The following is a 21,263-nucleotide window of genomic DNA, read 5'->3' on the forward strand; positions in this document are numbered from 1 at the left end:
TATTTGCGTAGTCTTTCAAAATAAAAGGTGTAACTGAGATATTTGGATGGTTTAATCCAACCTGACATTGAGTAAAAAGTGTGAACATGTGAGTCTGAGGTTAATGTTAGTTTTGGGGAAAGACTTCTAATGATAAATCCTGGGGTGTATGTGTGTGTGTGTGTGTGTGTATATTGTTGAGTGAGGTGTTTTGGGTAGGCTGCATGTTGATGATTTTTACTAAAATGCACACTGTAAAGAAGAAATATAATCCTGGGACAAAAGCAATGCTTCTATTACATTTTATATAGTTGCTGCTGTGATTATGGTGTAGCGCTTAGCTCTCAATTTTGAAATATGAGTAATACATTTTAAGAAGAGACATATTTTTTATTCAAAAATATCGAAAACACTCCAGGGAAGGGGGAAGTACACATGATCGCAAACCAACTTGTGACAGAAGGTTGAAATTTGAGATGTAGGGGAGAGCAGGATGATTTGAGCCGGTGAGTCACCCCTTATTGTTTCTAGGTAACCATAGACAAAATTGCTCATGTGACCAAACTTTTTGTCCATTTTACCCACCCTGTGATGGAGAGAGGGCTGTGGAATGAGTGGTAAGCATATTAAAGTTTAGAAAACGGGTTTTTTTATCGTGAGTTGTTACGTTCAAAGAGTCATGATTCTTGTGTCTGAACAATTACAGACAAGTTTGAAAAGAATCTCACATGTATTAGTGATTTAGGAGGTTAGAATATGAGGCTACACTGTTAGCATGGCGTTAGCTCTAAACTGCTGGATGATGCAGGTTAGTTAAAATGGCAGAGGTGAGGTAGCTAATTTGAGCCAAAAGGCCTGGCCAGTTATGATCATTATTAAAGTAGGATTTTACTGTAATTCTACATTGCATTCTTATTTTTTATCAGAGAAATTATGTGACATTTTGAATTTTAGACCAGAAACAATCATGTCCCTCTTCTATAAAAAGAAGACATAAAGGGCTACAGCCCCTCTTGTGGATTTGGACAGAGCAGTGGGAGAGGCACAGAATGGAAAGTCCACACGTCAGGTGGCAAAGGACATGAAGATTGACAGGATGACTTTGAAGTGATACACTGATATAAAACAACTAGGAGAAGTAAAAATAACTGGATATAAGAGGACAAGACATGCCAATCAAGTTTTCGATGAATGGAGATTTACAGATTAACAGCCATTTTACACAAAGTTGTGTAAAATGGCTTCAACTCCTATTGTGGATTTGGACAGAGCAGTGGGAGAGGTACAGAATGGGAAGCATAAGTCAAGTGGCAAGGGACATGAAGACAGGATGACTTTTAAGTGATACTGATATGAAACAACTAGGAGAAGTAAAAAGAACAGGGTATAAGAGAACAGGACATGTTAATCGAGATATAAGGTGTTAATTAGTGAGCTTTGGAGGTGCTGTTCAAGATAAATGTTAGTTTCAGGAAAAGACTTGAGTTGAGGATTCCGACTGATATTAAACATAGCTTAATGATAAAGCCTGGGGTTAGTTGTGCCTCAGAAGGTGTGTGTGTGTGTGTGTGTGTGTGTGTGTGTGTGTGTGTGTGTGTGTGTGTCAGTGAGTGAGGTGTCTGAAGTCTACTGGGTAGGCTGTTGAATGATTTTTTACTAAAATGCACACTGTGCGGAAGACAGCAATATTATCCTGGGACAAATGCAATGCTTTTAATACATTTTACACAAAGTTGCTTCTGTGATTATGGTGTAGCTATTAGAAACACACAGGACTCTATTCAAATTACATCAGTGAGCTATCAAAGCAACCAAGGCTGCTCCCTCTCTCCATGCTGCAAAAAGTATCCATCTAAATAAATTAAAAGAATTTCAAAATAAGAGCAATTTCAAGAAGAGACATATTTTGTATTAAAAATTAAATGTAAAAAACACTCTCAGAAAGGGGAAGGGGAGTTCCAAGAATGGCTGCAAATCAACTTGTGAAAGAAGGGTGAAAATTGAGACGTAGGGGAGAGTAATTTGCGCCTGTGGGGAAGCTGAGTCACCCCTTGTTTCTAGGTAACCATAGACAAAATTGGTCATGTGACCACACATTTTTGAAGAGTGGAAAGCACATTTAAGTTTAAAAACAGTTTTTTGCCATTCTAAATGATTTTTGTTATGTTCAAGGAGTCATGATTCTTGTGTCCGAGCGACTAGAGAAAAGTTTTTTAAAAATCTCACACGTAGACTATTAGTGATTTAGGAAGTTACAATATGAGGCTATACTGTTAGCATCACATTAGCTCTAAACTGCTGGATGATACAGGTTTGTTAAAATGGCAGGGGTGAGGTAGCCAATTTGAGCCAAAAGGCCTGGCCACTAATTTTAAAGTAGTATTTTACTGTAATTCTTCATTTTAGCACTGAAATGGCTTCAACTCCTATTGTGGATTTGGACAGAGCAGTGGGAGAGGTACAGAATGGGAAGCATAAGTCAAGTGGCAAGGGACATGAAGATCAACAGGATGACTTTTAAGTGATACTGATATGAAACAACTAGGAGAAGTAAAAAGAACAGGGTATAAGAGAACAGGACATGTTAATCGAGATATAAGGTGTTAATTAGTGAGCTTTGGAGGTGCTGTTCAAGATAAATGTTAGTTTCAGGAAAAGACTTGAGTTGAGGATTCCGACTGATATTAAACATAGCTTAATGATAAAGCCTGGGGTTAGTTGTGCCTCAGAAGGTGTGTGTGTGTGTGTGTGTGTGTGTGTGTGTCAGTGAGTGAGGTGTCTGAAGTCTACTGGGTAGGCTGTTGAATGATTTGTTACTAAAATGCACACTGTGTGGAAGACAGCAATATTATCCTGGGACAGAAGCAATGCTTTTAATACATTTTACATGTTCACAATACATTTTGTGTCACACACACTGTGATTATGGGCTATTGGGAACACACAGGTCTCTCTTCAAGTTACATCAGTGAGCAGTCTAAGCAACCAGAGCTGCTCCCTTTCTCCACACTGCAAAATGTATCTATCTAAACCTGTCATTCTCGAAATAAAAACAATTTTCTAGTCTATAGGCCTATATGAAAAAACTCCCAGGAAGGGGTAAATCATTTCACGATTTATTCCAAATCAACTTGTAAAAGAAGGTGACATTTGACACGTAGTGTATTTCAGAAGTAGACACGACTTCTAAAATCAGTTAAAACCACGCAAAAAAGAATTTGGCAGAAATGTGATTTCTTTAATTGAAACACATTTTGTGACTCACCATCAAGACTAAACAACATATTGAAGACGGACATTTTTTACAGTGTGGCACGCTCAGCGCGCCGGCGGTGCGCAGGCAGCCTTCAGACCACAGTTGGGTAGATGGGTATCACCAGCATGAGACCAGGCTGCTGAGTCTACATGCGCAGCATCTTAAATCTGACAGAGCTTTCTTTACCAAAACAATGTGGGGCAGATGAGCCGTGGACAAACTGGAGTGACCTCGGGTGTCATTTGTTGATAATGGGGATGAAGGTGGTGATGATGAATCCGACTGTTTTTTTCTGCGGAAACCGCCAACTTTCACTCCTTCTCTCCTTCTACTTCTCTGTGGGTCTGTAAAGCGCAACAGCATGCAGGTCTCCCCGGGTGAAGACAAGATCCCCGTAAGTACATCCCCAGCCATCTGCCGCCACTCTATTGCTTTTCTTGTCTTTGCCTTGAGGTTATTTCGCTACACCTGTGACCAGTCTCCGTTGACATATTTTTTGACGACCCACTGTAATAGTTTTCATAGTCAGTCTTCATTTGGCGACACTGTAACTCCGCGAGGCTGTTTGCAGTTACCTCACTAGAAACCGCTGCTCAAGAAGTGATGTCTGTAACTACTACCTTTGCACAGGAGACTATTTGATACCACGCTAAAGTACACAGAAGACAAGACAACGTAAGATACCGTGAAGACCCTTATTAACTTTAATTATATTATTATTATTATTATTATTATATTATTATTATTATTATTAAGTAAATTGTTTACCATGTTGACGTTTTATATGGTATCAGCAAACACAGGATGTTCTTTCAAGGCTTCTACGACCCTCTGGGAATGTCCCCCAGAGGTTTTGTTAAGCCTCCAGGAACAGAGCACCTGGTAACCTCCTTGAAACAAGCTACGCTAAACCAAATGGGATTCCTCCCAGTACACTTTCCTTTATATAAAAATAAAGTTTCAACAAATTGAAGCCCTAAGGGAAAGTTTCACCTGTGAGAAGGTAGAAGCCATTGTGTGTCCTGTGAGTCTCAGCTGGTGAAAATTTACTAAACATCCAATGGATATTATTATTTTACTTGACAGTACTTTACAGTAGACTGCTGCTATGTTTCCAAATGCAATTTACAGTGAATTGAGTTAAATTGATTATAGTATAGGTACTAAAAGTGACAAATTCTCATATTCATAACCTGAGAATGTTTTCAACATAATTTGCTTATGAAACAGTGTATGTAAAGAATGCACACCTCTGAAAACATTTATGTGATCTAATTTATTCAGTTCTGAGAGAAATTGCTCTCTATCTTTAAGTAGTACTTATTTGTTCATTCTGGACATTTTTGAGGGCACTATATAGGGCACGAGTTCCACACTGAGAATTCAGACATTCAAATTAAATATCAGAAATAAACATAGTTATGGCTCGGTTATGGACGCATCCCATGTAAAGAAAAAAAAAATGATGAAAGGTGTAATTGTTCTACCCAAGAAGGAAGCAAGGAAGATGTCAATCGAGCACAATCTGTGCACACCCACACGGCCATTACAAGAAGTCCAATCAGTCTAGATACATGAAAACACCAGTGTGGGAGGACCTATTAGTCCTAAGGGATTTTAAATATTTTAACTAATTTGGCACTGGAGCCAACAAAGCATGTGGCCATATTTCAATGTCATCCAGATACAAACTTACATTGACAGTCAGGAACGGTAAGCAGTCACCTAAGCTGCAGTTTGAAATTCTGAAATCAGAGTTGAACATTTGCCCACAATTGTTAGCTATTTGGCTAGTGGGAAATTGTGAGGCATTTCAAAATTGTACATGCAAAAACAAAGGCCTTGAGAATCCTTCAACTATAACACTATAAAGATCATTGATGTTTTTGTGTCATGTGCATAAACTGGACTTAAAGTTGTGACTGTTTCAAACGTAGTCAATTACATATCTAAGAAACATTTTGTCCCAACATCATTAGCCGATAACCAATATCTTTACAATAATAATGTATCAAATGACAATGTGAAAGCAATGTGACGCCCTTAGCTTTTAAAATACAGGACTTGAACTGGTCATTCCAACTTTGTTTAAATTTGCAGGTGTATTTAGATTTATTAGGTGGAACGGTGTCATGCCCTGACATTTTGACAAAAGCCCGTATTCTTGCTTAGAGAGCAGCTGCGCACACGCCCCTTGGATCGGGTTGTGGGTTGACAGGTTGCCGTGACAGATGGGTTGAAAATGTACATAGTATGCGGATTGTGTTTCATAGGTGATCTGGCCACGTGAGTGACGTCAGACAAACAAGCAAAACTTGATCCGTAAGTGTACTGTTTGGATGTTCTCAGCCACACATGGCAGCTGTTTAAAGCTCTAAAAATGAACCGTACACCTGCTCATCACTAAACAGCAGAAAGACACATTTGGCGTCTTGCTGGTGAACATAGTGGGGCATTTAGCAGCTAATGAGCCAAATATTCCCCCAAGGAGTTGGTAGAGACCAATAACAGAGCTAAAAGATTGAATATTTGACTTAATGTTGCCAGTTGGCCTGAAACATAAACGCTAATGTTGCTCTGTAACAACTGGACGTATACATGCAACTGTTTGCTAACAAGTTCACCTTATTGACATTAAAGGCAATGATATGTCAATGATGTTCATGACTTGTGCCCGCTGCCCCTAAGTGGCCGGTTATTGCAGGTTTTAAGCATGTCGGAGATATTTTTCATACATGTGTAAAAAAAAATATATTCTGAAGCATACATACAGTCAACTCCACTAGTATTTATTCTGTTTTAGCAAGACCTAACCAACAGCATTTCAGACCAAAATATGTTTAAAAAAATGTACATGCTATTTTCTATTCTGTGGGAAACTATAGCTTTTAAAGTTTTAACAAAATAAAAATATAAGACAGCTTAGCTTAGCTATATTGCATAGGTTCTTCCTACATTAAAAGGGTCATCCCATTATTAGCGAATTAGTCAATGGGGTTTTGGACTTATTGGCTTATAATTAGTTGTCATGCAAAAGCCCAGAAGACGTGTTGTCTTCACTGTCACTGTTCATCTGGTTTTGAGCAGGAGTACATTCATTAGGCTATAGTTGCAGAAAAAAGAGACGCACATTTGGCCAAAGTTATTTATAGTTGATTTATTGGTCTTATTCCATTTAGTCATATCACACACACAGTGATAAAGGAATAGAGGAGAGAAGAAAATAGATGCACAACACCACGTTTTAGAAACCTGTCCTGCTGATAAGTAAGAAACCAGCTTCTAGGAAGATATAAAAAAAAATCTCCCATCATGCCCAGAGCCTATAGAGTGTTCCCTCTCGTGCCCTCCATGTTTAGTCTCCCTCTCTACCTTCCCACTGTCTAAATAAAGAATAAAACTGCCAAAGGTGAGCTCACTGCCCACTCTGCTGCTGGAGGTTCTCACTTCAGTGTTTTTGAGAACCTGCCAAAAGCCACTTCTGCTTGTGTGTGCTGACAGTGCAGTAGATGTTTAAGTTCATTCAAACAGTTATTACATAACTCTGCTGCTTAAAGGTTTTGTGGATGCTGTCTTTTGCATTTGTCAATTTATTATTAAATTGCTTGTGATACCTTGCTGTGATTGAGCTTGATATGAGATGACTGGTTTCCTCTTTCTCACAGCAGTTCCAATGTTTAGCGCTACTGTTGAGTACTTACAGTATTTTGCACTCCCTTTTGATTTCTCCCTACAGGTCGTGGGTTCAGCTTCAAGCCCTCAGGGCGGCAGAGAAGGCCTTTACTTCTCTGATGGCCGACGAAAGGTTGACTATGTTTTAGTCTTCCATCAACGACGGCCCAGCTCCATACGATCTCTTGCCAGCGCCTCAGTTTCACATGACAGGTTATCCATTGTTTCCAATGGCAACTTTCCTTCAGTGGGCACAGATCCGGCAGTAGGAAGAGGAGTGGCATAGCGGGAGGGCAGCCTGCGAGTGTCGGTGAGGTGTTCATGGAGCTTGGAGGTCCAGCAGGGAATGAGCCTGCTGACCATGAGATACATCTAATCAGACAGGAATTTGAAGCCAACTTGTTGGAGGCCGGCCTGGAGATAGAGAGAGACAGAGAGGTGAGTGTGTATGTATGGCTACGCTAATGTTCATGTTCTCCCCTTCCTCTCTTCTCCAAGGCACAGTATTGTCACTTACAATTGCTTATTTGTTACTTCCTATTGTTATATAATTATGTGGTAACGCAGTTGTGAGCAAGCGGAAATGATGCAAACGCGGAAGTCCCTTAAACCTGCATCCTATCGAACGGCCAGCAGGGGCGACTCTTCTGGCTGTCCGGTTCCATTAGAAATAATGGTAAAATTAACCTACTTCTCAGCTGAACCAAAATTGCAGTTGTGAAACCTCCCACGGGCCACCAAACAGACAAAATTTGGTCTGACGAAAAGAGGTAGTTTCGGTCCGGATCAAACTGAACCATGGTTCGGTTCGTTTTTAGTGTGAAAGCATTTTTTGGATGGTTCGGACTTTCAGACCATTTACAGGAAGTTCAGCATTTGCCATATAAACCGGAAACAAACAAATGCACGGAGAAATGAGGACACATTATAAATCTCCCGGGACAGCTCACTGTCCTGTCAGCGACGTTATAATGTTCGCACAACAAGGACGTTTAATTGCGACTAGCCTTCAGTATAGTTGGTGCTACAGGTAGTAATGCTATATAATAATAATATAGTGGCAAATATGCATGTTAATTTTTTATTCATTCATTCTTGTCAAAGACACCCACTGAACTGTTTAATAAACCAATCAATGTCAAGTATAGGGAAACGCAGCCCACATAGATGATGTATAGTCCTTTAGTGCGGTCGCAGAATTGCAGTGTGAAACCAAACCAAACCGTATGTATCAAAACATGAACTTTGGTTCGGACCATGGTGCGGACTTTCAGGTGTGAAAGTTCCCCTGTTGTGAAAGCCTTATGTTCGCTAGACAAAATTGTCAGCCCTGTGCCACACACGGCCGTTAGCTCCACCGCCTCGTCCAAAGTCCACAAACCAACGGGTGACGTTACGATGTCCACTTTTACATACAGTCTATGGTTTGTGAATGATGATTAGGGTGAAACTCTTCCTTGTTGGTGGATTCAAAGTGGAAAACTCACAACCAGCAACAATTTAATACAAGTCAAATTGTCACTATCACGCTGCTCCCCACGTTTGTCTTCCTGACAGTTTTTCAGACCAGATGTATAAAAAAAGTTTAAATTAAAGTGCTGCTGGTCAGCCTCACTAAAATGTCCATAAACACACATACCAGAAAAAGATTTAAGTAGCCCTTAAAACAGCCCTTGCTGCACTGGCAATGTTTTGGCTTCAGGCAGGCCCCAACAGTCAACTAAAAGAGACTATGAACAGAATGTGTTGAATGAGAATAAAATATGCAATAAAAATAAGCAATATAAACACAAGCTACTAGTGGAGAGTTAAACCGGCTGTGATATATTTGCGGGCAGCATAACAAGTTGTTAACAGAACAGCGACAGATATGGCATGTTAAGAAACAATATAGACAACAGACCGCAACAGACACGGAGCAACATTAGCATTCATTTGAAGTTGTGTGTCTTCCCATCTGATGAATCTAAGTCTAATATTCACTTTCCTTTTAGACCTTTTAGATCTCCAGCAACTCCATGTTACTCAATATTCACCTGCTAATTGCTAACTTTGGCTGGTAGTGTGTTTTTTTGCTCAGAACAGCTGTGTGTTGCTGCTGGAAACAATGCTGATGAGAGTGGTGAGAGTTAAAATATTAAAGTTGCAAGCCAAAAAACAAAACAAAACAGCGAGCTGAAAGATGCTACAGTGCTCCATAGATCTGAGGGGAACTGCAGTGTCAGGTGATAATCCTCTGTGGGTTCATCCCTCTGAGAGACAATTTTCACATTACAATTATTTTTTTCCATTGTTAATTGAAAACACTGATTGGTGCAGCTTTAAGTAAACTATAGAGCATTAGTAGGTTATGGTCAAAAATTTACAAAACGACTAGCATGTTCCTTTGCTGGTGTGTTGGTAGAAGACTTTGAACTGTTTGTTATTTGGAAAAAGCATTGTTATTTAATCAAGATAAACAATCATGGGTCCTCTTTTTATTCACAATATCTGGAGAAGTAATCAAGATTATAATTTCAGACATTTAGCAGCAGCCTGTGGTTTAATACACACAGTAAATGCTATAGTTTTAGTGATTTTTTAAAGATAAATGTTAACACAGGATCTGATGTAACTGTCTTGAGCTATTTAAGGTGAGCGCCTACATAGGAACCTGGCTCAGATGGAAGAGAAAAGAGGTGGGTGAGAGTGTGTTGTTAAGGATGTATTACGAGTATCTATTACACCAGCAGGAACCAAGTTTCATGAGGAGGTTTCCACTAAACTCTGAAATGTATCTTTTGTACCATGTTGTTCTGCCTTCCTTAATTACCTTGCAGCTGCTGGACAAAATGACAGAAACAAAGCATAAAAAAAGTGAGTAGGTCACAACCGAGAGGAGTCATTACGTTAATGCTGATTATCATTATGTGTGTCTAGGGATGCACCAAATTTCGGCCACCGAAATTAATTGGCCGAAAATAGCAATAAAAGCAGTTTCCGTGCTCGGCCTCAATCTAAAGACCCAATCAATTTTACCGAACAATGTAACAATACAGTGTGGAAGCATTTTCAAGTGTCTGAGAAAGACGCAAAAATTGCCGTTTGCAGACACTGTTCTGCTGAATTGTCTCCTAGCACATCCACTTCATCTGTGGCTGACTTCTTAGAAAAGGCAACGATCATTTCTGAGAAGTCGCTTAAGCTAGCCGCACCTAAATTTGGAGGGCACACGTATTCAAGCCTTTATGGTAATGTTGGATCCACTGAAACAGACCAGAGCGAGCTGACAGGCAGGTTAGCGACTTTATCCTGTCAGTTTCTCTCTTTCCAAAGACAAGTGTTGCAGTATGAGAGTCCTACCTGAAGAGAGGCTGCGAAGTCTTCACGTTACGCGATATGAGAACCACATACAACATTATTTTTCAAATTGGGTCGGACTTGATGAAATTAGCGCGAGGATACACATGTGACAACGTCCGGTTTTCAAAATAAGGTGTTTATAAACTATGGAAATAAGATTAATTGGATTATTTTCACAGAAAGTAAAACATTTACAGTGTACATTAAAAGTAAATGGACACATGTAATTTACTTTACCGGACCCCCTTGGGCCTCGGACTCACCCACTAGTCACTCCAAATCCTGTGGGAAACACTGAGTAAAAAGCACATTTTTACTATTTAATTTATGCAATGGTAAAAAATTGTCAAAGTAAATGGGAAAAAATGGGAAAAACCTCAATATTCAGTATTCAGGAACGTTTTTCATTATATTCGGTTTCGGCTACAGCCAAGAATTTTCATTTGGGTGCATCCCTAGTGTCAGCTTTAGAGCAAACAAAGTGCACACACAATCATAGCCAAAGGCATGATAATATATCCACCTGTGTCATTAAGCTCAACAAAATATTTCCAACTGTACTGTGTGTCAGTAGAATCTCATACACAGGTAGGACTGCTCAGTCAAAGCATTTAAACAAATATTTTTTAATAATATCATAAATATGATATATTTTTCTGTGGCCTTACACAGTATCAAACTCTAATTTCTGTGTCACTGTGTTCACAGTGGACACAATAGCTCCATTTCATACTCAGTCATCAAATTCTGATCGTCAGATCAGTCCCAAACCCTAACAATAGGCAGTAATCTTGCTATGTGATAACAGTTGACTCAAATGACCAAAAAATTGACTTTTTTAACTTTAGCGCTACCTGCTAGTATATCATGGTGAGCACAAGGTTTAAATATCATAAATTTAAAACAAAGTGTTTATTGTCACACACCTTGATACCCCTCTGCTACATTGTGAGAGCTTTTAAAGGCCTCCTGAGCCCTTTGGGCTTCTGGGGTAAGGGGTCGAGCTTTAAAGAAATAATGTAGTTTTGCCACTTGAGCAAACCTGAAACAATGGGAAAAAAATCCAGTCTGATGAGCCATTCAGCTTTGTTTCTTCTTCCAGAAACACACACAAAGGAAACCTTTAACCTATATTCACTGCCAACAGCGTGGATCTGTATTGATCCGATGGCAAATATAAAGACTGGTGATTGTTCTACATGGTCAAATATATATATATTGAACATGCTATTTTTCAGGACCAAATTAGACCATTAGATGTGGTGGAGCTCAGAGCATTTGAACTGAACCCTGGACTGAGATATGAATAACTTCTCATTAAATATAATTACTTCCTCTCATGTAATGGAAATACAGTTGTCTCAGTTATGAGCTTTGTTCATGTTCTTTTGAAAATTCACATTCATTGTATTGATTCTCTAAACTCTTTCATAAATGACCTATGCTTCTATATGGCCGTTTACTGGATGTGTCTCACCTTTACTGCTGTTTCCCAATCGTGATTGAGTTACTTGCAAACTAAACTTTATTTTCACGTGATGTTTCTGTTGTTTTGTGTCTGCCTGTAAATACGACTTCTGTTGATTTTGGAGTCGGAATACACACGAGGGCCTGATGGTTTGATGTGAGCTGCCAAACTTTAATTCTATTCGCTGTAGCCAACACAGCTGCTGTGCTGACCTCTTTGTATCGATTTACTAATTTAGCCTGAAATGGGTAATTTTGTTTTGACATGTACAAATCGCTTCGCTGTGATTGTGTGTTACGTAGCAACCATTACTTGTGTGTGAGAGTCCTGTTTTTGGGTGGTGCGTGCACTGGTGTGTGTGTGTGTGTGTGTGTGTGTGTGTGTGTGTGTAGTAGGCGCTTGGCAGAACACAGTCTGTGTGCTCTGTGTTCTTGAAGTGGGGCTGCAGGCTCACTGCCACTGGTATACAAATGTAAAGTTGCACTCGTTACTAAGTAAACTACTGCTGCACTTTATTATAACTTAATTATCTGCACTTTAAATGCAGGATAGGGACTTTTACAGTGTCATTCCAATGTACAATATTAGAGTTTGTGTGATACCAATTTAGCTAAATACACGTGACTGTGTGGATTTGTGTGTGTTGGCTGGCATCCAGTTGGCAGTGTGTGCGGTCTGCAGGCTATAGTATTAAACAGATTGTTGACAGTGAGGCCACAGAGCCTAAGCAAGGATGAGATTAGCTGACTGATTAATAGCTCCTTATCTCATCTCACTGATAGAGGGGTAGATCGAATCTTCTGATGAGAGCAGACAGTATAAGTGAAAGACTTGCATCCCAGTACATCACTTGAATATAGTGACGGGTACAGTTTAACTGACATACATAATTAACACAATTATGCGCCTTCCATCCGGGTGTAGCCAGATGTGGTAGGAGGTGTTGGCAAAGAGAAGAAACTTTGTCTGATAGTAACTGTAGGTTTGCCTGTCACATATAGATACAAGCTAATAACAGAAAATCAGGAATGGATTTTGTCACTGCAGCCTGTGTGCAGGGGTAGTCTGTTTAAGTTTGACGTACAGTACCATCATTAAAAAGGGAATGTATTTGTACCAGAATGATGCAGTTGAATCGAATTCTCTGATCTGAATCTGAAATAAATGAACTTGCATTAAATGTTGACCTGTTGGTTTATAGGGGCATTAATTGTGTGGCAATTGTTTTAATAGACATTGTAGTACTTTGTGAGAGATTATGGTTAATCTAAGATTGGTTAACATGGTTTGTGGACCTGGTATTGAATGATGAACCTCAAATTTCACTTCACTCCAAATGTGCTATTTATTTTTTTGATATTTAATAGATCAGGACTCAATTTGGCTGTGTTTCTCACAGCAGGTTGAAAATGTGGCACTAAATGAATGACTCAGCGAATGAACCAACCTTTCAATGAGGCAACACAATGACTATAGCTGTTGTTCACGTCCAGGTCAACAAAGATAATAATAATTGTATTGTACAAGCCCAGTGGTCAGTGCAGAAGCAATAAATAACTTGCTTATTTAGACAGTTTGATTGAATTTATGGCTCAGAAATAATGTGAAAAAAAATGAACCCTGTAAATTGGCATATTTCTGTATTTTCTTTTGGCGAGGCTAAAGGTGCTGAAGAATTTGTTGCCATTTTTTTAGTTAAGAGTTGAACTCACTGCTGTTTGAGTGACTCTTAATGTTTCACAAAGCACATACACCGAATTAAGGTAATGAAAGGAAGGAAATATTCTAAGTTAAAAAAGACTGATTTAGGCCACACCTCACTCAGTCTCAGTAAGAGCAGGTGTGGTGATGGCTGTGGCAAGACTTACTGGAGTTTGGCCCTGTCCAAAATTATTTGAATTCAGAGTCAGTACTCACTATTTAACCAGTGTTACGCATTCCAGAATCAGGGCAGTATTATGAAGATATTAATTTATAATAGTTACATAGAGGTTAAGATCTCTGTGTTTTTACTGCATAATTACATGACTTAAGATAACTTAAGAAAAGTAAGAGGGAATAATGTTAAACACACTAAACTTGTTAAACCTTTTTAAGTACTTCTCCCAAATTTGTGGTAAAGTAATGTAAGTAAGTGCTAGTTGCTTTCAGCACTTTTGTTTTGGTGTAGGTGTGTCTCATGGTGTCTTTATGGAAGACAATAAATTTTGGGATTGTGCTTTGCCTTTTTCCTCTATCTCATGTCTCTGTGTGGGAAAACTTAAAGCCACCGTCGGACAAAGGTTTTGAATTCATGTGCAACTACATTCTGCTTGTGTCCAACCTGTTTGCCTTCATATTAATTGGATGCTAGAAAAAAAAAAAGGCTTGCTTTAAGGCTTGTCGAACTTGTTGACTGTGTCTGAGGATTATTGAGCTGACCTTTGATTTCTTAGGGACATCCTCTTACAGAACATGCTTAATTAAATCAGAGCAAGATGTTAATTTAAGAAGTGGAGCTGGGACGTTTGAAGAGTTCACTCTGTGGGGGCTTGGGGAACAGAATGAGCAGGATTAACTGTTTGGTAAGACTTCCCTTTGGTAGAATGATTCCCTCCTGACAAATTACTTAAGAAGCGGCAGGACAGCACACTCCACTGTAGTACACCTGCCTGCTCAAGTCCTGCTGCACCACTGTGTTGTAGAGAAATGCAAATAATCCCCCAAAAGATCAAAATCACAATGCCAATGATATCTAAAGGTGCGCTACCCAAGAAGTGAATAGCAGAGATTGTGTTTGAAGCACATCCCAAAATACTGAAATGATCCTTTAAAGTTTCAGTGTGTAAGTATTAGTAGCATCTAGTGGTGAGGTTTGTGAATTGCAAACAGTGGCTCACGGTGCATTCATGTGCTCCTTGAACGGTTTTATTTCCCGAGTTGTGAAGTCGTTCTTCCGACTTCAGTGTGTGTTCATGTGCTGTTGAGTCGGAATGTGGAATTAACATGGACGCTATTACAAAGATGTGTTGGATTAGCATTATCAGAGCATATAAACAACACGCAGACATTAAGTTCACTTTACATGGACAGCAAACTAACCGTTACAACCATATTACAAAGTACATGTTTGCAAAATATGTATATGCAACATGTGATTTTGCACGAATCTGATTACATTTACCATTTCACAGTGATGGCAAAGCCAGCATGCGAGCAAACAAACACTCGTCTTCTGAAAACAATTACTAAACGCTGATCTAATCAAGTTAACCTTCCTTAGCTAGTAAACTAGTAGCAAGGTAATGTTTGATTGCTGATGCTGAGCTAAAAATTATAACCGTCCATTATAAGGCTAATGCACATAGTCATACAGTTTCCAATTCACCTTACCCACACGTGTTTGGACTTTGCGAGGATACAGGGGTATTGTACAATTTACCCGTTCATTGCCACTCATTCACAGCAAACTATTCAGTTCCTGTAAGGCAGCACACATTACTGAAAGCCAACAGGAAAAAAAGTTTTTGAGGGTGCTTTTTAAGACATGATTGTCTAAGCACAGCGATTGGGAGCAAGATGAAGTGTAACCACAACTGTTACACACTGTTAGTCCAAAGTACAACCATAGCTATGTTTGATGAACAGAGAGACAGAGTGGCCATCGGGCTGGGTCACTCTCCAAGCTACTGCAGAGCTTGTAATTGATGCTGAACTCTTTGATTTAATAAACTTTTATGATCAAGAACAGTGTCAAGCGGGTTTCCTCTCAACACATCATCGCAGCATTATTGTTCGGACACCACAATACCCAAGTGGAAATGTCTTTTAAATGTTATTTAAGTCATTATTTTGTGTAAAAACAAATAGCAGCAGGTTTGAGTGATTGTTGTAAGGGAAAGCAGCTTATCAACTCAAGTGGTTAGTTAAGATCTGTGCTTATTTTGTGTGATGCAACAGGTATCCTGTAGTTGTAGAATACATTGAGGTGATCCTCAGTGCAGTTTGACTTCGGCTTTCATGCTGCATTACTCTTTCTGTCTTTGTCTTAATTTGTCTTTTTCTGTGTGATCCATTTTGTCTACCTCTTACACTGTCTTTATCTTCCTCTCATTCTCACCATACTCGCTTCTCTTGACTCTGTTTCTCTCCACTTCACTCTCTACCCAGGCATCCCATCGCCCAACTGATCACCCTCTCATACTCGATGCCCCCCTCCCCCCCATCCAAAGACGCCCCCGGCTGCGTCCTAGTTACCCCCCCTACAGAGATAAGAGCTAATTGGAAATCCCTATACTAATTAACCTTCTCCAGGCTGAAAGGTATTTATATCCTCTGCTTTTTGATGGAGCGATAGAAAGAAAGAGAAGGGAGGGGAAGGGCAGAGGAGGAGGAGGGAAAGGGGGGGCGAGAGAGCTGAGAAATTAATGTGAACAAGTGGGTGGAATATAATGGATGTTGGTAGAAGGTGGGTACAAGTAACTGAAGGAGGAGAGTGAGGTATAGATGCCAAGGTACAAGATTTAGCCTTTTAACATAATATCAAATTATCATTTCTAATTTCTTAATTTTGTGACAGAACAATAAGCACCATGAGCAAACAACACCATTGCTCAGAAGACTGTCAGCTATCAGTTTTCTGTTCTAAATTTACATTTAGAGTTACCAGGGGGTAGAGGCCCCAATAGAAAAAGAACTTTCAACATGTTTATGTTCTTCAGGGAGAGGGAGGAGGAAAGGCAATCAACAGGGGCTTATGGGAAACTAATTTGTAGAAACATTGCTCTTGCAATACCACATCTGTGAGATACAGATTAGCAGTTTGTTTACCAATCATTTACCATGATTATGTGTGTTAGCAGCAATTATATTAAGATGTATGGTTAATTTGACATGAATATATTTTTAAAATGCTACATTTAAAAGGGGGTGGTGGTCCAGCAAGGCGCAATTTAAGAACGTGCAAGCTCTCATCCCTGGTGGATGATTTTGTAATGTGAATGCTGTGTTTTTGCTGTTTCCCTCACAAAAATATTGAAAATAAAATATACAAAATATAGAATAGTTGCAGCTGTCATAACTTTCTAGAGTTGTAAAGACCTGTCTTAGGTATTACAAACTGTTGTGCAGTGTGCTGGCATCTTATAATCCTTCTCATAATGCTTTAATTGGTTACTCCAACTGGACTTCTTGGATCCTTTATCATTTTCTCACTGGTATCTTAAACAACCCAAAGGTTTCTCTTGAACCTCTGGCCACACCCAACATCACAGCTGCATGGTATTAGAGTACCATGGTACATCATACCATATAATAGACATGATGAGGTTTTCTTTCTCCTTAAAATAACAACTTTTTAAATAACTTCATGTATCTCCAATATTTTCACTTTGAATGAACTTACAACGATTGTTGTAAGTTGACTTAAAAAAATAACATATTGAAAGCATATTTCTCTGATCTACATGACAAACATTAAGTTAAGTTTACCATCTTCATTACACAGATAAATGTATCACTCTTACTTATTCTGCCATAACGCTAATTGGTTAGGGCAAAAATAACAACCCCTCCCAAATACAAAACAGCTAATGAGAAAACAACATGATCATCAGGCTTACAACACCACGCATCATTGAGTTTATTCAGTTGATTTTGAAAGTTGTTTTCCATTTCATACAGATGGTCTTCAGTGCAAGGTAAAAAAATGTAAACAAACCTACAAGTTACCTACAAACATTTGACTTATGAATATACATACGTGTATTTTGTGACAAACATATTTTATTAAAGTAGTGTTAAAGCTCAGGTGGCGTTACGCTCCACTGTATCCCTTTATAAGACAAAGGACAGCGTGGATTTTAAGCAAGGGAGAAGATAATGAAATTTAAGAGGAGCAAGAGTGACAGACAGTGAGTCAATCAATCACTCAGTGAAACAGTGTCTAGCGCGTAGCAGAAGGTACTGTAATATATGGAGGGGGCGGGGGTGAAAGATCTCAGGAGACGAGAGAGGAGAATGGGAATCGTTTCAGGTTTCTATCATTTGCCATGCCACCTTTCTCTTCTCACCCCCCACAGCTGACGGGGGTCTGAGAAGGGTCAGGTTACCTGGCTGTCGCCCAAACCGCAAACCAGCTCCACAATGACTGCTGCATAGATTTTGGAGTACCAGTTTTCACTGATCCTCACGGTGAACATGTTATGGTTTTTGTTTCTGTTAAATTGTAGCTCCTAAGTCAACTGTCAAGTCAAGGCCAGAAGGGGTTTTGTCAATGCGCTGATGTTCAGAATTCAGTCACGTACCTTTTGATTCTGTTTGGAGCTGCCAATTATCACATTTTGCTAATGCATCTTAATACTAAATAATAAATACAGTGTGGGCACTTGCCCATGATTCATTAGCAGGACAAGCTACATGAGTCAGGATTGTATTTCACATACAGTAAATACATGATTTCCGTTTGGTGGAGAAGATGTTAAGAACAAAAAGCATCCAATGTGTCAGGAACAGGCTGCAACAACAAAACAACTCCAGGCTTTGCTTTAGGAACAGAGGCTTTATCTATCTTTTATAAATACCGGTAATGCTGCTGGCCAAAACTGGTTAGCCAAAGTGTTTCAGTGGGTCAGGCTGATGCCAAGGATTGGTTGTGTCTGGTTCAGATGTAAAGTGTAAGTTTGATTGTGCACTGCTATGCAGTCTGAAATATTGCAGCTCCAGAGGCCAGTTGTGAGGTCTGAAGACAAAAGCAGCTGAGAAGCAATTGTCTACAGTGAAGTGCACCACACACTGAGGTCTCTTCTGCTAATACTGAGTTTGTTGGCTATATTATATTGCAAAACACTGACAGATGGCCTGGTAAGCAGGTAGTTTCAGCCAAGCAAAATGTTTTGGGAAATAGTGTATTTCCCAAAACATAAAAGTTGAGGGTATAAAAAGTTAATTACTAGTAGAAAACATTCAACAAAGCTCAGACACTTTAAGGTGCATGTACAAACGGAGAAGGGGAAAATGGGGTTAATCAAACCAATAATCCTTGTATCTTGTTGGGAGATCAATTTGAAGAAACAAGGATGATTTGCAGCTCTCCAGGATCTAGACATACTGTATAGCACTAACTTGGACCCACTGAATTTGACCACATGACTGAAGGTTCCTGTCTGCATTCAATTACACAAACATTATATCTTATCTTTACATAAAGTTTTGTTTGTTTTTCAGTTGAAGAGCCCGAGCTTCACTCGTCTCCATGCGCCCTGGCCGGTACTATGTCGAGAGGCTGAATTTCTCAAGATTAAAGTCCCCACCAAGACGGTGAGCTCTCAGTACCAAGTTATGTCTTTTTTAAGCAGTCAGTGGAAACAAACATTATGTTTCTGGGTCCATCTACAGTTGTTGTTATTTCTGAGGTCAAGATAGACAGCAAAGTAACAATGCAGTTACAGTAGAATTTGATAGAAAAAATGTGTCAGCATTCTAAAACATATTTGGTAAATGTAAGATTTTAGTGTTTAGTTAATCATCCCTATACTGATATTTATACTAATAATGTAGTCGGGTCTCATTTCTACAGGCCTGCTCAATCCTTGAAAAGTATAGTTTCTTCAGACCTTTAAGGCACTTTGAACATCTCTGTCCAACATGTGAAATAAGTTGACTAATTCTGTGTTGTGTGCTTCATCAGAGTTATGAACTTAAAGAGGAAAGTGGGTTCGGGTCCAGCGTGAGCTCATTCTGGAGGAAACTGAACCACCCTTTCCAGCCCAAAGTACATCAGGAGCACGGGCGCATCAAATTTCTCTCACACTGCTTCTCTAGGGACAAACTCCACCAGTGAGACACACACCACACACTAACACTATGTAACTTTTGAAAGACCGGCACATTATTTCTCTTAAAAACATGTTAAAGCCTTACATGGTCTGGTAACAGTAGTTGATGTGGCTAATGTTGGCAAAGGTACGTTATATATTGTTCTGTAACTGACAAATCATTTTGCTGACTTTAGGACTCTTTTCTCCTTATGCTAATGATGCACTGCATTTAACATCATCATGCAGCCATCTTGTGGCCATGCAGCCGCTATTTAGCAAATGTTACAAAGGCTCATTTGAAAGAAAATAGAGATTTTTGAATGATTGCACTCTTGGTCAACATACTGTACATCTACCAAGTGATAAGAACAGAATTTCATGTCCCTGGTTTATTGTTGCAGTGATAGTAAGAAATCAGTATTATTTGAAAAAATTAGATCCAATAACATCTGAATGAAAAGATGTCTTATGATATGTGGCTTAGACTGGTTGTTTTGGACTTGGTTTTAAATAATATGAACAAAGTTTTATAGTATATCCCTTACCCTTTTAAGTTAAATCCTTATATGCACTACGTATAAGTATAAATCATCAGACCCAGTGATCTATTGGGCAGACGCATCACATTTTGGTGATCTGATCAATTAACAGGACAGGAAGGTTCCATGTGATACACTATAATAATATATGGATTTAAAGATGGTCGCACAGAAAAAGCCCACATTAGTATGCATAACGTTTTTTATTCATCGGTTGTGTTTTTGTTTTTTTCAGGTATAACATCAAATGTAAAGACACATTCTTTGACAATGCCACAAGGGCCCGAATAGTGAGTATACATTCATAATCAAATTTGTTTTTGCCTCATGTGGTTTGTATGTCCAGTCTAATATTCTTACATCTTTGTTAGGTGTATGAGATCCTGAGACGGACGGTGTGTGTACGGACATGTCAAACCATAGGTGAGGATAAAAAACTCTTCATAGGTAAAACTATGTGTGCTTGTGTGTGTCTGGTAGGAGTTTCCCAAACATATGCAGCCTTTTTCAGCCCTATGCATTCATGTTGACATGTACACTTTGACTTGGTCAGTGTTTAAGTGAATGACGTTAGGTGGAGCCATTCTGACTCTAATATGCTTGCTGCTGGCGTAAGCATCTGACACATGGTCAATGATTTTTCCATTATGTTCCTAGTCAAAAATTGTGCACAAAATAATTGATTGCTTTAGCAATCAAAGCTGTTGGCAAGCAGCAGGAATTGTAGCAATGCAATCTGAAATCCTCCTCCCGACCCCTTGAAGTATGATGGCCGTTAGCTGGCATAGTTGGCAGCGTTGTCTAATGTTGGCGGTACGTTGTAAAAAGCACAGAGGTCTGTAGAAGAATCTACAGAAGAGGTCATGAATCACAAAACTTGTAGTGGCTGTATTGTGACGCTGTTCACTGATTCATTCTTCTTCATCCAACATCAGTTCAAAATGCAGGTTAATATGAGGTCGGAGTATTTTGAAACTTGATTGGTTTGAGAGTTTTTGCTTTAAAATCATGCCTAGAAAATTAAAATCCCAGCAACATGTTCTGTAATAGTTGAGAAAGCCACAGAAAATGATCAAAAATTCAATCAGCCCCCAGCACGTATACTGTGCTCAAGAACAAACCGTGTGTATTTTCCCATTTTAAGGTTGAGATCAGAAAGGCAAAGCAGGTGGAGTGGAACACTTGTGTAACATCTTTGGCAAAGATGGCTG

At 39.2% G+C, this 21,263-nt stretch overlaps 1 protein-coding gene across 1 annotated transcript in view; it reads left to right on the forward strand.

Annotated features, from left to right (window-relative positions):
- The first annotated feature begins 3,183 nt into the window (after window positions 1–3,183).
- The window catches only part of ano2b (anoctamin 2b), a 65,357-nt gene continuing 47,277 nt past the window's right edge, over window positions 3,184–21,263 (forward strand). The window contains 7 exon segments of the mRNA XM_038739280.1: window positions 3,184–3,629; window positions 6,972–7,182; window positions 7,185–7,345; window positions 18,921–19,013; window positions 19,384–19,532; window positions 20,288–20,342; window positions 20,424–20,475. Coding sequence (XP_038595208.1) covers window positions 3,597–3,629; window positions 6,972–7,182; window positions 7,185–7,345; window positions 18,921–19,013; window positions 19,384–19,532; window positions 20,288–20,342; window positions 20,424–20,475 — 754 coding nt within the window. The 5' untranslated portion in view covers window positions 3,184–3,596.

This window comes from Micropterus salmoides, unplaced genomic scaffold, assembly GCF_014851395.1.
Source record: "Micropterus salmoides isolate LMB-PRFRI ecotype aquatic unplaced genomic scaffold, ASM1485139v1 Ms_hic_scaffold_23, whole genome shotgun sequence".
NCBI classification, from domain to species: Eukaryota; Metazoa; Chordata; class Actinopteri; order Centrarchiformes; family Centrarchidae; genus Micropterus; species Micropterus salmoides.